Genomic DNA, 16,727 nt, shown 5'->3' on the forward strand with positions numbered 1-16,727 from the left:
TGGTTGTTCCCATAATTCCTGTTTGGATCTTGCTGTGTGCAGATTTCCGACATTACCGTGGTGACCGCACCTTCGAAAATCTCCTCGTTTTCCGAGTGGGTGTTTTGGGATGTTGAGGTAGTTAGAAATCCTGGAGAAATGACACGTCTTTTTCTGTTCTCACACAGGGACTGCCAGTACTGAGGATCGAGGGAGAGGAGCCTCAGAGTCGGGTCGCACTGAGGACCGAGGGAGAGGAGCCTCAGAGTCGGGTCGCACTGAGGATCGACGGAGAGGAGCCTCAGAGTCGGGTCGCACTGAGGATCGAGGGAGAGGAGTCTCAGAGTCGGGTCGCACTGAGGACCGAGGGAGAGGAGCCTCAGAGTCGGGTCGCACTGAGGATCGAGGGAGAGGAGCCTCAGAGTCGGGTCGCACTGAGGATCGAGGGAGAGGAGCCTCAGAGTCGGGTCGCACTGAGGATCGAGGGAGAGGAGCCTCAGAGTCGGGTAGTACTGAGGATCGAGGGAGAGAAGCCTCAGAGTCGGGTCGCACTGAGGATCGAGGGAGAGGAGCCTCAAAGACTGCCAACAAATTTAACATTGAGATCTGCAGTGACCAGCTGAGTTATCTCCAGATTGGTGACAACAACAAGATGAGAATCAGCAGCAACCCTGTGAGTGAGGACCCCTCGAGTGGGGACCCCTCGAGTGAGGATTCCTCGAGTGAGGATCTCGAGAAACAATGAGGGCCCCATTGAGTCCTGTAGAGTCTGAGATATTGGGGTGGGGAGGGGGAAATAGTGTGGGACCAAAGATCTCTTCGACTGTCCCGGGACGGCCTGTTCCTCTCCCACTGTCCCGGGACGGCCTGTTCCTCTCCGACTGTCCCGGGATGGCCTGTTCCTCTCCCACTGTCCCGGGACGGCCTGTTCCTCTCCCACTGTCCCGGGACGGCCTGTTCCTCTCCCACTGTCCCGGGACGGCTTGTTCCTCTCCCACTGTCCCGGGATGGCCTGTTCCTCTCCCACTGTCCCGGGATGGCCTGTTCCTCTCCCACTGTCCCGGGACGGCCTGTTCCTCTCCGACTGTCCCGGGATGGCCTGTTCCTCTCCGACTGTCCCGGGACGGCCTGTTCCTCTCCCACTGTCCCGGGACGGCCTGTTCCTCTCCGACTGTCCCGGGACGGCCTGTTCCTCTCCCACTGTCCCGGGACGGCTTGTTCCTCTCCCACTGTCCCGGGACGGCCTGTTTCTCTCCGACTGTCCCGGGACGGTCTGTTCCTCTCCGACTGTCCCGGGATGGCTTGTTCCTCTCCGACTGTCCCGGGACGGCCTGTTCCTCTCCGACTGTCCCAGGACGGCCTGTTCCTCTCCGACTGTCCCGGGACGGCCTGTTCCTCTCCGACTGTCCCAGGACGGCCTGTTCCTCTCCCACTGTCCCGGGACGGCCTGTTCCTCTCCGACTGTCCCGGGACGGCCTGTTCCTCTCCGACTGTCCCGGGACGGCCTGTTCCTCTCCGACTGTCCCAGGACGGCCTGTTCCTCTCCCACTGTCCCGGGACGGCCTGTTCCTCTCCCACTGTCCCGGGACGGCCTGTTCCTCTCCCACTGTCCCGGGACGGCCTGTTCCTCTCCGACTGTCCCAGGACGGCCTGTTCCTCTCCCACTGTCCCGGGACGGCCTGTTTCTCTCCGACTGTCCCGGGACGGTCTGTTCCTCTCCGACTGTCCTGGGACGGCCTGTTCCTCTCCGACTGTCCCGGGACGGCCCGACTACCCCCTCAGGTGGACATAAAAAAATCTCCCGGCCTCTATTTACGGAGGAACCTGCTTTTGAACCCCCCCCCCCACCCCATCCCCCTTTCGACCTCACTTTTAGGCACCTCTCTGTCTTTGGCTGTTGTTTGGCGATGTGCACCTGAGCAGCTTTGGGTTCGCTTCCCTCGGTTAAAGCTGCTGCTACAGAAATGGCGGTCGTTGTCCACTTCGCCTCTTTGCAGCCACTCCACCCGATCGAGGGAAAAGGTGCAGCCATCCAATCCCGGTCGGATCAGCTTGCTCCAGTGCGCTGGGAATTGGTTCAAGGGGAATTACCTCGATCTGACCGAACACCACCTCCATTCTGTATTTGAACACAGAACATTTTTACTGAATTCTGATGAATGAGGAACTAAGTCTTTGCGGCAGACGACTGTCTTCCCTTTCGAAAGATCACTTGAAAAGAGTGTTTGAAAAATCTGCCCGTCACGTTGTGGCCGAGGACATTGACCGAAGGCGGGAGTCGAGGGCTGCTGGAATCTGGTTCAACGTTTTAACAGTGAAGAACACATGAATTCTGCTTCCTTCTCTGGGGCAATTGGTTTTATTTTTTGGGGCTTTGCAATAAAATACGTAATAAATTTTGGGAAAGGTTATTCGTCTGCGTGTCCGCTGAGAGCAGTCGTGATGCTTTGCCTGGTCGAATGTCCGCGGCGGTTTTGGACGAGGCACTGGGTGGTGTTTGATGTAGTGCGGGGGGGGGAAGGGACGCCCTCCTGTACTGCAGATTCTCACCTTCACGCACTCATATAATGGGAAATTACTGAGAAGTGTAGAGGAAGTGAGGAACCTTGGAGTGAATGTCCACAGATCCCTGAAGGTAGCAGGACAGGTCGATGAGGTGGTTAAGAAGGCAGATGGAATCCTTTCCTTTATTAGCCAAGGTATAGAATACAAGAGCAGGGAGGTTATGCTGGAACTGTATAACTCATTGGCTAGGCCACAACTTGAGTACTGTGTGCAGTTCTGGTCACCTCATTACAGAAAGGATGTAATTGCACGAGAGAGGGTACAGAGGAGATTTACGAGGATGTTGCCAGGACTGGAAAAATGCAGCAATGAGGAAAGATTGGATAGGCTGGGGTTGTTCTCCTTGGAACAGAGAAGGCTGAGGGGAGATCTGGTTGAAATGTACAAAATTTTGAGGGTCCTGGATAGAGTGGAGGTGAAGGGTCTACTCACCTTAGCAGAGAGGTCAGTGACGAGGGGGCAGAGATTTAAAGTGATTGGTAGAAACATTAGAGGGGAGATGAGGAAAAGGTTTTCACCCAGAGGGTGGTGGGGGTCTGGAACTCACTGCCTGAAAGGGTAGTTGAGGCAGAGACCCTCAAATCATTCAAAATATGCACCTCGGGTGCCGTAGCCTGCAGGGCTGTGGACCAAATGCAGGAAGGTGGGATTGGAATGGGTGGATCGTTTTTCAGCCGGCACAGACACGATGGGCCGAGTGGCCTCTTTCTGTGCTGCAAACGTTTTATGATTCTAAGAAATAGTGGGGTGCCGCAGGGATCAGTGCTGGGGGCCTCAGCTATTTACAATCTATATTAATGACTTTGATGAAGAGACAGAGAGGAATGTATCTGAGTTAAGCTGCTGATACGAAGGTAGGTTGAAAGGTAAACTGTGGGGAGGACGTGGAGAGGCTGCAATGAGATATAGACGGGGTTAAATGTGTGGACAACAAGACGGCCGGTGGATAATAATGTGGGGAAGTGTGAAGTTGTTCACTTTGGTCATAAGAATAGAAAAGCAGGTTTTTTTAAATGGTGTGAAACTGCGAAGTGTTGATGTTCCGACAGACTCGGGTGTTCTTGTACAAGGAACGCAGAAAGTTAACATGCCGGTACAACAAGCAATTTGGAAGACAAATGGCACGTTGGCCTCTGTTGCAAGGGGATTGGAGTAGAGGAATAAAGAAGTCTTGCTACAATTGTACAGGGTTTCTGGTGAGACCACATCTGGAATACTGTGTGCAGTTTTGCTCTCCACATTTAAGAAAGGATATACTTGCATTGGAGGTGGTGCAGCGAAGGTTCACCCGATTGGTCCCTGGGATGAGGGGGTTGTCCTATGATGAGAGAAGGTGCTGGGGATATGGTTCGGAAGGGCCGGGGCGTGCACCAAAACCTGGGAGGAGCGAGTAGCCGAGGTACGACAAAAGTTGGGCATGTGGGGGGCAGCGATCTCTGTCCATTGTGGGTACGAACCTGGTCATCAGGTGCGAGGCGCTCACGTTGTTGCTCTACGTGGCGCAGGTCTGGCCCATACCCCCGCTCCCGCGCCGTGGCGGTCACCCGAGCCAATTTCCACTTCATCTGGGGATCTAAAATGGACCGGGTCCGGAGGGACACGATGTTCAAACCTCTGGATAAGGGGTGGGAAAAATGTACCCAACGTGGCCCTCATCCTGATGACCACCTTCGTGTGCGGCTGCATCAAGCTGTGTGTAGACCTCCAGTACGTAAACTCCAAGTGTCACTACGTGCTGAGGTTCTATCTGTCCCCGGTGTTGCGAAGGATGGGCCTGGTCACATTGCCGCGGAACGCTCCATCCAGTTGGACCGTGCCGTTCCACCTATCCTTCGTGGAGCAGTTTCTGCGGGAAAACACCTTTGACCACCGATCCATCAGGCAGTGGTCTGCACGGAATGTCCTCAAGGGAAAAGGAGACGGTGGATCCTGTCGGATGGTTCCCCGAGCAGACCGTCAAAGTCATTTGGCGGAATGCCTCATCACCAGAACTTTCAAACAAGCACCAAGACGTAGCTTGGCTGGTGGTGAGAAGGGCCCTCCCCGTCAGATCCTTCCTGCACGCCCGGAGTCTCGCCCCCTCCGCCCAGTGCCCCCGCGTTGGCTGTGGTGGGGATGAGACGGTCGCCCACCTCCTCCTGGAATGTGCCTTTGCAAAGCAGGTGTGGAAAGAGATGCAGTGGTTTTTGTCGAGGTTCATCCCGAGCAGCTCTGTAACACAGGAGTCTGTGCTCTCCGGGCTGTTCCCAGGGACGCACACCGAGACAAACATCAACTGCTGCTGGAGGACCATCAATTCGGTGAAAGACGCCCTTTGGTCTGCCCGAAACCTTCGGCTCTTCCAGTGCAAAGAGTTGTCCACCACCGAATGTTGCAGACTGGCACATTCCAAGGTCCAGGACTAGGTGCTGAGGGACGCACGGCAAAGACTCAATGGGGAAAGACCACAGTGTAAGGTCTCCCCCACCAAGCTGAACAGAGGGGCTGGATCCATGGGAAACCCCTCGAACTGCACCGGAGAAATTTTTTGTGCTGTAAATGTAAAAATGTAAACGGCATGACAATGAAATGGAAGGGTTGAGAGGCAACTCATGATTGTATTGACTCAAACTGATCATCTTTGCACTGTTTGTATTTTTTGACTGAATGCTGTTTTAAAATGTTTGGGAATCTAATTTTTACAGATTTTTATGAATAAAGTATATTTTGGAAAAAAAAAAGACTGAGTAAATTGAGTCTGTATTCTCTGGAGTTCAGAAGAATGAGAGGTGAAATCATTGAAACATTATATGACTCTGAAAGCGTCAGAAAGTCATAGATACGAAACACACACTGAACCTGCCTCCACCACACTCTCAGACAGTGTATTCCAGATCATAAAACACTCACTGAACCTGCCTCCACCACACTCTCAGACAGTGTATTCCAGATCATAAAACACTCACTGAACCTGCCTCCACCACACTCTCAGACAGTGTATTCCAGATCCTAAACACACACTGAACCTGCCTCCACCACACTCTCAGACAGTGTATTCCAGATCCTAAACACACACTGAACCTGCCTCCACCACACTCTCACACAGTGTATTCCAGATCCTAAACACACACTGAACCTGCCTCCACCACACTCTCAGACAGTGTATTCCAGACCCTAAACACTCACTGAACCTGCCTCCACCACACTCTCAGACAGTGTATTCCAGATCCTAAACACTCACTGAACCTGCCTCCACCACACTCTCAGACAGTGGATTCCAGATCCTAAACACTCACTGAACCTGCCTCCACCACACTCTCAGACAGTGTATTCCAGATCCTAAACACACACTGAACCTGCCTCCACCACACTCTCAGACAGTGTATTCCAGATCCTAAACACTCACTGAACCTGCCTCCACCACACTCTCAGACAGTGTATTCCAGATCATAAACACTCACTGAACCTGCCTCCACCACACTCTCAGAAAGTGTATTCCAGATCCTAAACACACACTGAACCTGCCTCCACCACACTCTCAGACAGTGCATTCCAGATCCTAAACACACACTGAACCTGCCTCCACCACACTCTCAGACAGTGTATTCCAGATCCTAAACACACACTGAACCTGCCTCCACCACACTCTCAGAAAGTGTATTCCAGATCCTAAACACTCACTGAACCTGCCTCCACCACACTCTCAGACAGTGTATTCCAGATCCTAAACACTCACTGAACCTGCCTCCACCACACTCTCAGACAGTGTATTCCAGATCCTAAACACACACTGAACCTGCCTCCACCACACTCTCAGACAGTGTATTCCAGATCCTAAACACACACTGAACCTGCCTCCACCACACTCTCAGACAGTGTATTCCAGATCCTAAACACTCACTGAACCTGCCTCCACCACACTCTCAGACAGTGTATTCCAGATCCTAAACACACACTGAACCTGCCTCCACCACACTCTCAGACAGTGTATTCCAGATCCTAAACACTCACTGAACCTGCCTCCACTATACTCTCAGACAGTGTATTCCAGATCCTAAACACTCACTGAACCTGCCTCCACCACACTCTCAGACAGTGTATTCCGGATCCTAAACACTCACTGAACCTGCCTCCACTATACTCTCAGACAGTGTATTCCAGATCTAAACACACACTGAACCTGCCACCACCACACTCTCAGACAGTGTATTCCAGATCCTAAACACTCACTGAACCTGCCTCCACTATACTCTCAGACAGTGTATTCCAGATCCTAAACACACACTGAACCTGCCACCACCACACTCTCAGACAGTGTATTCCAGATCCTAAACACTCACTGAACCTGCCTCCACCACACTCTCAGACAGTGCATTCCAGATCCTAAACACTCACTGAACCTGCCTCCACCACACTCTCAGACAGTGTGTTCCAGATACTAAACACTCACTGAACCTGCCTCCACCACACTCTCAGACAGTGTATTCCAGATCCTAAACACACACTGAACCTGCCTCCACCACACTCTCAGACAGTGTATTCCAGATCCTAAACACTCACTGAACCTGCCTCCACCACACTCTCAGACAGTGTATTCCAGATCCTAAACACTCACTGAACCTGCCTCCACCACACTCTCAGACAGTGTATTCCAGATCATAAACACTCACTGAACCTGCCTCCACCACACTCTCAGAAAGTGTATTCCAGATCCTAAACACACACTGAACCTGCCTCCACCACACTCTCAGACAGTGTATTCCAGATCCTAAACACTCACTGAACCTGCCTCCACCACACTCTCAGACAGTGTGTTCCAGATACTAAACACTCACTGAACCTGCCTCCACCACACTCTCAGACAGTGTATTCCAGATCCTAAACACACACTGAACCTGCCTCCACCACACTCTCAGACAGTGTATTCCAGATCCTAAACACTCACTGAACCTGCCTCCACCACACTCTCAGACAGTGTATTCCAGATCCTAAACACTCACTGAACCTGCCTCCACCACACTCTCAGACAGTGTATTCCAGATCATAAACACTCACTGAACCTGCCTCCACCACACTCTCAGAAAGTGTATTCCAGATCCTAAACACACACTGAACCTGCCTCCACCACACTCTCAGACAGTGTATTCCAGATCCTAAACACTCACTGAACCTGCCTCCACCACACTCTCAGACAGTGTATTCCAGATCCTAAACACACACTGAACCTGCCTCCACCACACTCTCAGACAGTGTATTCCAGATCCTAAACACACACTGAACCTGCCTCCACCACACTCTCAGACAGTGTATTCCAGATCCTAAACACACACTGAACCTGCCTCCACCACACTCTCAGACAGTGTATTCCAGATCCTAAACACTCACTGAACCTGCCTCCACCACACTCTCAGACAGTGTATTCCAGATCCTAAACACACACTGAACCTGCCTCCACCACACTCTCAGACAGTGTATTCCAGATCCTAAACACTCACTGAACCTGCCTCCACTATACTCTCAGACAGTGTATTCCAGATCCTAAACACTCACTGAACCTGCCTCCACCACACTCTCAGACAGTGTATTCCGGATCCTAAACACTCACTGAACCTGCCTCCACTATACTCTCAGACAGTGTATTCCAGATCTAAACACACACTGAACCTGCCACCACCACACTCTCAGACAGTGTATTCCAGATCCTAAACACTCACTGAACCTGCCTCCACTATACTCTCAGACAGTGTATTCCAGATCCTAAACACACACTGAACCTGCCACCACCACACTCTCAGACAGTGTATTCCAGATCCTAAACACTCACTGAACCTGCCTCCACCACACTCTCAGACAGTGCATTCCAGATCCTAAACACTCACTGAACCTGCCTCCACCACACTCTCAGACAGTGTGTTCCAGATACTAAACACTCACTGAACCTGCCTCCACCACACTCTCAGACAGTGTATTCCAGATCCTAAACACACACTGAACCTGCCTCCACCACACTCTCAGACAGTGTATTCCAGATCCTAAACACTCACTGAACCTGCCTCCACCACACTCTCAGACAGTGTATTCCAGATCCTAAACACTCACTGAACCTGCCTCCACCACACTCTCAGACAGTGTATTCCAGATCCTAAACACTCACTGAACCTGCCTTCACCACACTCTCAGACAGTGTATTCCAGATCCTAAACACTCACTGAACCTGCCTTCACCACACTCTCAGACAGTGTATTCCAGATCCTAAACACTCACTGAATCTGCCTCCACCACACTCTCAGACAGTGTATTCCAGATCCTAAACACACACTGAACCTGCCTCCACCACACTCTCAGACAGTGTATTCCAGATCCTAAACACACACTGAACCTGCCTCCACCACACTCTCAGACAGTGTATTCCAGATCCTAAACACACACTGAACCTGCCTCCACCACACTCTCAGACAGTGTATTCCAGATACTAAACACTCACTGAACCTGCCTCCACCACACTCTCACACAGTGTATTCCAGATCCTAAACACTCACTGAACCTGCCTCCACCACACTCTCAGACAGTGTATTCCAGATCCTAAACACTCACTGAACCTGCCTCCACCACACTCTCAGACAGTATATTCCAGATCCTAAACACTCACTGAACCTGCCTTCACCACACTCTCAGACAGTGTATTCCAGATCCTAAACACACACTGAACCTGCCTCCACCACACTCTCAGACAGTGTATTCCAGATCCTAAACACACACTGAACCTGCCTCCACCACACTCTCAGACAGTGTATTCCAGATCCTAAACACACACTGAACCTGCCTCCACCACACTCTCACACAGTGTATTCCAGATACTAAACACTCACTGAACCTGCCTCCACCACACTCTGAGACAGTGCATTCCAGATCCTAAACACACACTGAACCTGCCTCCACCACACTCTCAGACAGTGTATTCCAGATACTAAACACTCACTGAACCTGCCTCCACCACACTCTGAGACAGTGCATTCCAGATCCTAAACACTCACTGAACCTGCCTCCACCACACTCTCAGACAGTGTATTCCAGATCCTAAACACTCACTGAACCTGCCTCCACCACACTCTCAGACAGTGTATTCCAGATACTAAACACTCACTGAACCTGCCTCCACCACACTCTCAGACAGTGCATTCCAGATCCTAAACACTCACTGAACCTGCCTCCACCACACTCTCAGACAGTGTATTCCAGATCCTAAACACTCACTGAACCTGCCTCCACCACACTCTCAGATAGTGCATTCCAGATCCTCAACACTCACTGAACCTGCCTCCACCACACTCTCAGACAGTGTATTCCAGATACTAAACACACACTGAACCTGCCTCCACCACACTCTCAGACAGTGTGTTCCAGATCCTAAACACTCACTGAACCTGCCTCCACCACACTCTCAGATAGTGCATTCCAGATCCTAAACACTCACTGAACCTGCCTCCACCACACTCTCAGACAGTGTATTCCAGATACTAAACACACACTGAACCTGCCTCCACCACACTCTCAGACAGTGTATTCCAGATTCTAAACACTCACTGAACCTGCCTTCACCACACTCTCAGACAGTGTATTCCAGATCCTAAACACACACTGAACCTGCCTCCACCACACTCTCAGACAGTGTATTCCAGATCCTAAACACACACTGAACCTGCCTCCACCACACTCTCAGACAGTGCATTCCAGATCCTAAACACTCACTGAACCTGCCTCCACCACACACTCAGACAGTGTATTCCAGATCCTAAACACTCACTGAACCTGCCTCCACCACACTCTCAGACAGTGTATTCCAGATCCTAAACACACACTGAACCTGCCTCCACCACACTCTCAGACAGTGCATTCCAGATCCTAAACACACACTGAACCTGCCTCCACCACACTCTCAGACAGTGCATTCCAGATCCTAAACACTCACTGAACCTGCCTCCACCACACTCTCAGACAGTGTATTCCAGATCCTAAACACACACTGAACCTGCCTCCACCACACTCTCAGACAGTGCATTCCAGATCCTAAACACTCACTGAACCTGCCTCCACCACACTCTCAGACAGTGTATTCCAGATCCTAAACACTCACTGAACCTGCCTCCACCACACTCTCAGACAGTGCATTCCAGATCCTAAACACTCACTGAACCTGCCTCCACCACACACTCAGACAGTGTATTCCAGATCCTAAACACACACTGAACCTGCCTCCACCACACACTCAGACAGTGTATTCCAGATCCTAAACACTCACTGAACCTGCCTCCACCACACTCTCAGACAGTGCATTCCAGATCCTAAACACTCACTGAACCTGCCTCCACCACACACTCAGACAGTGTATTCCAGATCCTAAACACTCACTGAACCTGCCTCCACCACACTCTCACACAGTGTATTCCAGATACTAAACACACACTGAACCTGCCTCCACCACACTCTCAGACAGTGTATTCCAGATCCTAAACACTCACTGAACCTGCCTCCACCACACTCTCACACAGTGTATTCCAGATACTAAACACACACTGAACCTGCCTCCACCACACTCTCAGACAGTGTATTCCAGATCCTAAACACTCACTGAACCTGCCTCCACCACACTCTCAGACAGTGTATTCCAGATACTAAACACACACTGAACCTGCCTCCACCACACTCTCAGACAGTGTATTCCAGATCCTAAACACTCACTGAACCTGCCTCCACCACACTCTCAGACAGTGTATTCCAGATCCTAAACACACACTGAACCTGCCACCACCACACTCTCACACAGTGTATTCCAGATCCTAAACACACACTGAACCTGCCTCCACCACACTCTCAGACAGTGTATTCCAGATCCTAAACACCCAATGAACCTGCCTCCACCACACTCTCAGACAGTGTATTCCAGATCCTAAACACCCACTGAACCTGCCTCCACCGCACTCTCAGACAGTGCATTCCAGATCCTAAACACTCACTGAACCTGCCTCCACCACACTCTCAGACAGTGTATTCCAGATCCTAAACACTCACTGAACCTGCCTCCACCACACTCTCAGACAGTGTATTCCAGATCCTAAACACTCACTGAACCTGCCTCCACCACACTCTCAGACAGTGTATTCCAGATCCTAAACACTCACTGAACCTGCCTCCACCACACTCTCAGACAGTGTATTCCAGATCCTAAACACTCACTGAACCTGCCTCCACCACACTCTCAGACAGTGTGTTCCAGATCCTAAACATACACTGAACCTGCCTCCACCACACTCTCAGACAGTGTATTCCAGATCCTAAACACTCACTGAACCTGCCTCCACCACACTCTCAGACAGTGCATTCCAGATCCTAAACACTCACTGAACCTGCCTCCACCACACTCTCAGACAGTGCATTCCACATCCTAAACACTCACTGAACCTGCCTCCACCACACTCTCAGACAGTGCATTCCAGATCCTAAACACTCACTGAACCTGCCTCCACCACACTCTCAGACAGTGTATTCCAGATCCTAAACACTCACTGAACCTGCCTCCACCACACTCTCAGACAGTGTGTTCCAGATCCTAAACACTCACTGAACCTGCCTCCACCACACTCTCAGACAGTGTGTTCCAGATCCTAAACATACACTGAACCTGCCTCCACCACACTCTCAGACAGTGTATTCCAGATCCTAAACACTCACTGAACCTGCCTCCACCACACTCTCAGACAGTGCATTCCAGATCCTAAACACTCACTGAACCTGCCTCCACCACACTCTCACACAGTGCATTCCAGATCCTAAACACTCACTGAACCTGCCTCCACCACACTCTCAGACAGTGTATTCCAGATACTAAACACTCACTGAACCTGCCTCCACCACACTCTCACACAGTGCATTCCAGATCCTAAACACACACTGAACCTGCCTCCACCACACTCTCAGATAGTGCATTCCAGATCCTAAACACTCACTGAACCTGCCTCCACCACACTCTCAGACAGTGTATTCCAGATCCTAAACACTCACTGAACCTGCCTCCACCACACTCTCAGACAGTGTATTCCAGATCCTAAACACTCACTGAACCTGCCTCCACCACACTCTCACACAGTGCATTCCAGATCCTAAACACACACTGAACCTGCCTCCACCACACTCTCAGACAGTGTATTCCAGATACTAAACACTCACTGAACCTGCCTCCACCACACTCTCACACAGTGCATTCCAGATCCTAAACACACACTGAACCTGCCTCCACCACACTCTCAGACAGTGCATTCCAGATCCTAAACACTCACTGAACCTGCCTCCACCACACTCTCAGACAGTGTATTCCAGATCCTAAACACTCACTGAACCTGCCTCCACCACACTCTCACACAGTGCATTCCAGATCCTAAACACACACTGAACCTGCCTCCACCACACTCTCAGACAGTGTATTCCAGATCCTAAACACTCACTGAACCTGCCTCCACCACACTCTCAGACAGTGTGTTCCAGATCCTAAACATACACTGAACCTGCCTCCACCACACTCTCAGACAGTGTATTCCAGATACTAAACACACACTGAACCTGCCTCCACCTCACTCTCAGACAGTGTATTCCAGATCCTAAACACTCACTGAACCTGCCTCCACCACACTCTCAGACAGTGTATTCCAGATCCTAAACACTCACTGAACCTGCCTCCACCACACTCTCAGACAGTGCATTCCAGATCCTAAACACTCACTGAACCTGCCTCCACCACACTCTCAGACAGTGTATTCCAGATCCTAAACACTCACTGAACCTGCCTCCACCACACTCTCACACAGTGCATTCCAGATCCTAAACACACACTGAACCTGCCTCCACCACACTCTCAGACAGTGTATTCCAGATCCTAAACACTCACTGAACCTGCCTCCACCACACTCTCACACAGTGCATTCCAGATCCTAAACACACACTGAACCTGCCTCCACCACACTCTCAGATAGTGCATTCCAGATCCTAAACACTCACTGAACCTGCCTCCACCACACTCTCAGACAGTGTATTCCAGATCCTAAACACTCACTGAACCTGCCTCCACCACACTCTCAGACAGTGCATTCCAGATCCTAAACACTCACTGAACCTGCCTCCACCACACTCTCAGACAGTGTATTCCAGATCCTAAACACTCACTGAACCTGCCTCCACCACACTCTCACACAGTGCATTCCAGATCCTAAACACACACTGAACCTGCCTCCACCACACTCTCAGACAGTGTATTCCAGATCCTAAACACACACTGAACCTGCCTCCACGACACTCTCAGACAGTGTATTCCAGATCCTAAACACACACTGAACCTGCCTCCACCACACTCTCAGACAGTGCATTCCAGATCCTAAACACTCACTGAACCTGCCTCCACCACACTCTCAGACAGTGTATTCCAGATCCTAAACACACACTGAACCTGCCTCCACCACACTCTCAGACAGTGTATTCCAGATCCTAAACACACACTGAACCTGCCTCCACGACACTCTCAGACAGTGTATTCCAGATCCTAAACACACACTGAACCTGCCTCCACGACACTCTCAGACAGTGCATTCCAGATCCTAAACACTCACTGAACCTGCCTCCACCACACTCTCAGACAGTGTATTCCAGATCCTAAACACACACTGAACCTGCCTCCACCACACTCTCAGACAGTGTATTCCAGATCCTAAACACACACTGAACCTGCCTCCACGACACTCTCAGACAGTGTATTCCAGATCCTAAACACACACTGAACCTGCCTCCACCACACTCTCAGATAGTGCATTCCAGATCCTAAACACTCACTGAACCTGCCTCCACCACACTCTCAGACAGTGTATTCCAGATCCTAAACACTCACTGAACCTGCCTCCACCACACTCTCACACAGTGCATTCCAGATCCTAAACACACACTGAACCTGCCTCCACCACACTCTCAGATAGTGCATTCCAGATCCTAAACACTCACTGAACCTGCCTCCACCACACTCTCAGACAATGTATTCCAGATCCTAAACACTCACTGAACCTGCCTCCACCACACTCTCAGACAGTGTATTCCAGATCATAAACACACACTGAACCTGCCTCCACCACACTCTCAGACAGTGTATTCCAGATCCTAAACACTCACTGAACCTGCCTCCACCACACTCTCAGACAGTGTATTCCAGATCCTAAACACTCACTGAACCTGCCTCCACCACACTCTCAGACAGTGTATTCCAGATCCTAAACACTCACTGAACCTGCCTCCACCACACTCTCAGACAATGTATTCCAGATCCTAAACACTCACTGAACCTGCCTCCACCACACTCTCAGACAATGTATTCCAGATCCTAAACACTCACTGAACCTGCCTCCACCACACTCTCAGACAATGTATTCCAGATCCTAAACACTCACTGAACCTGCCTCCACCACACTCTCAGACAGTGTATTCCAGATCCTAAACACACACTGAACCTGCCTCCACCACACTCTCAGACAATGTATTCCAGATCCTAAACACTCACTGAACCTGCCTCCACCACACTCTCAGACAGTATATTCCAGATCCTAAACACTCACTGAACCTGCCTCCACCACACTCTCAGACAGTGTATTCCAGATGTTAAACACACACTGAACCTGCCTCCACCACACTCTCAGACAGTGTATTCCAGATCCTAAACACACACTGAACCTGCCTCCACCACACTCTCAGACAGTGTATTCCAGATCCTAAACACTCACTGAACCTGCCTCCACCACACTCTCAGACAGTGTATTCCAGATCCTAAACACACACTGAACCTGCCTCCACCACACTCTCAGACAGTGTATTCCAGATCCTAAACACTCACTGAACCTGCCTCCACCACACTCTCAGACAGTGTATTCCAGATGTTAAACACACACTGAACCTGCCTCCACCACACTCTCAGACAGTGTATTCCAGATCCTAAACACACACTGAACCTGCCTCCACCACACTCTCAGACAGTGTATTCCAGATCCTAAACACTCACTGAACCTGCCTCCACCACACTCTCAGACAGTGCATTCCAGATCCTAAACACTCACTGAACCTGCCTCCACCACACTCTCAGACAGTGTATTCCAGATCCTAAACACTCACTGAACCTGCCTCCACCACACTCTCAGACAGTGCATTCCAGATCCTAAACACTCACTGAACCTGCCTCCACCACACTCACAGACAGTGTATTCCAGATACTAAACACACACTGAACCTGCCTCCATCACACTCTCAGACAGTGTATTCCAGATCCTAAACACTCACTGAACCTGCCTCCACCACACTCTCAGACAGTGTATTCCAGATCCTAAACACTCACTGAACCTGCCTCCACCACACTCTCAGACAGTGTATTCCAGATACTAAACACACACTGAACCTGCCTCCATCACACTCTCAGACAGTGTATTCCAGATCCTAAACACTCACTGAACCTGCCTCCACCACACTCTCAGACAGTGTATTCCAGATGTTAAACACACACTGAACCTGCCTCCACCACAGTCTCAGACAGTGTATTCCAGATCCTAAAAACACACTGAACCTGCCTCCACCACACTCTCAGACAGTGTATTCCAGATCCTGAACACTCACTGAACCTGCCTCCATCACACTCTCAGACAGTGTATTCCAGATCCTAAACACACACTGAACCTGCCTCCACCACACTCTCAGACAGTGTATTCCAGATCCTAAACACACACTGAACCTGCCTCCATCACACTCTCAGACAGTGTATTCCAGATCCTAAACACACACTGAACCTGCCTCCACCACACTCTCAGACAGTGTATTCCAGATCCTAAACACACACTGAACCTGCCTCCACCACACTCTCAGACAGTGTATTCCAGATCCTGAACACTCACTGAACCTGCCTCCATCACACTCTCAGACAGTGTATTCCAGATCCTAAACACACACTGAACCTGCCTCCACCACACTCTCAGACAGTGCATTCCAGATCCTAAACACTCACTGAACCTGCCTCCACCACACTCTCAGACAGTGTATTCCAGATCCTAAACACTCACTGAACCTGCCTCCACCACACTCTCACACAGTGTATTCCAGATCCTAAACACACACTGAACCTGCCTCCACCACAC

The 16,727-nt window shown here is 50.6% G+C and overlaps 1 protein-coding gene across 1 annotated transcript in view; it reads left to right on the top strand.

The window, feature by feature from the left end:
• Positions 1-757, top strand: part of LOC137356259 (uncharacterized) — a 33,388-nt gene extending 32,631 nt beyond the window's left edge. The window contains exon 10 of the mRNA XM_068022131.1: positions 168-757. Within this exon, the coding sequence (XP_067878232.1) occupies positions 168-724 (557 nt within the window). The 3' untranslated portion in view covers positions 725-757. The remainder of the gene's footprint in view (positions 1-167) is intronic.
• Positions 758-16,727: the final 15,970 nt, after the last annotated feature.

The sequence above is a fragment of the Heterodontus francisci genome, chromosome 45, assembly GCF_036365525.1.
Source record: "Heterodontus francisci isolate sHetFra1 chromosome 45, sHetFra1.hap1, whole genome shotgun sequence".
In the NCBI taxonomy this organism is placed as follows: domain Eukaryota; kingdom Metazoa; phylum Chordata; class Chondrichthyes; order Heterodontiformes; family Heterodontidae; genus Heterodontus; species Heterodontus francisci.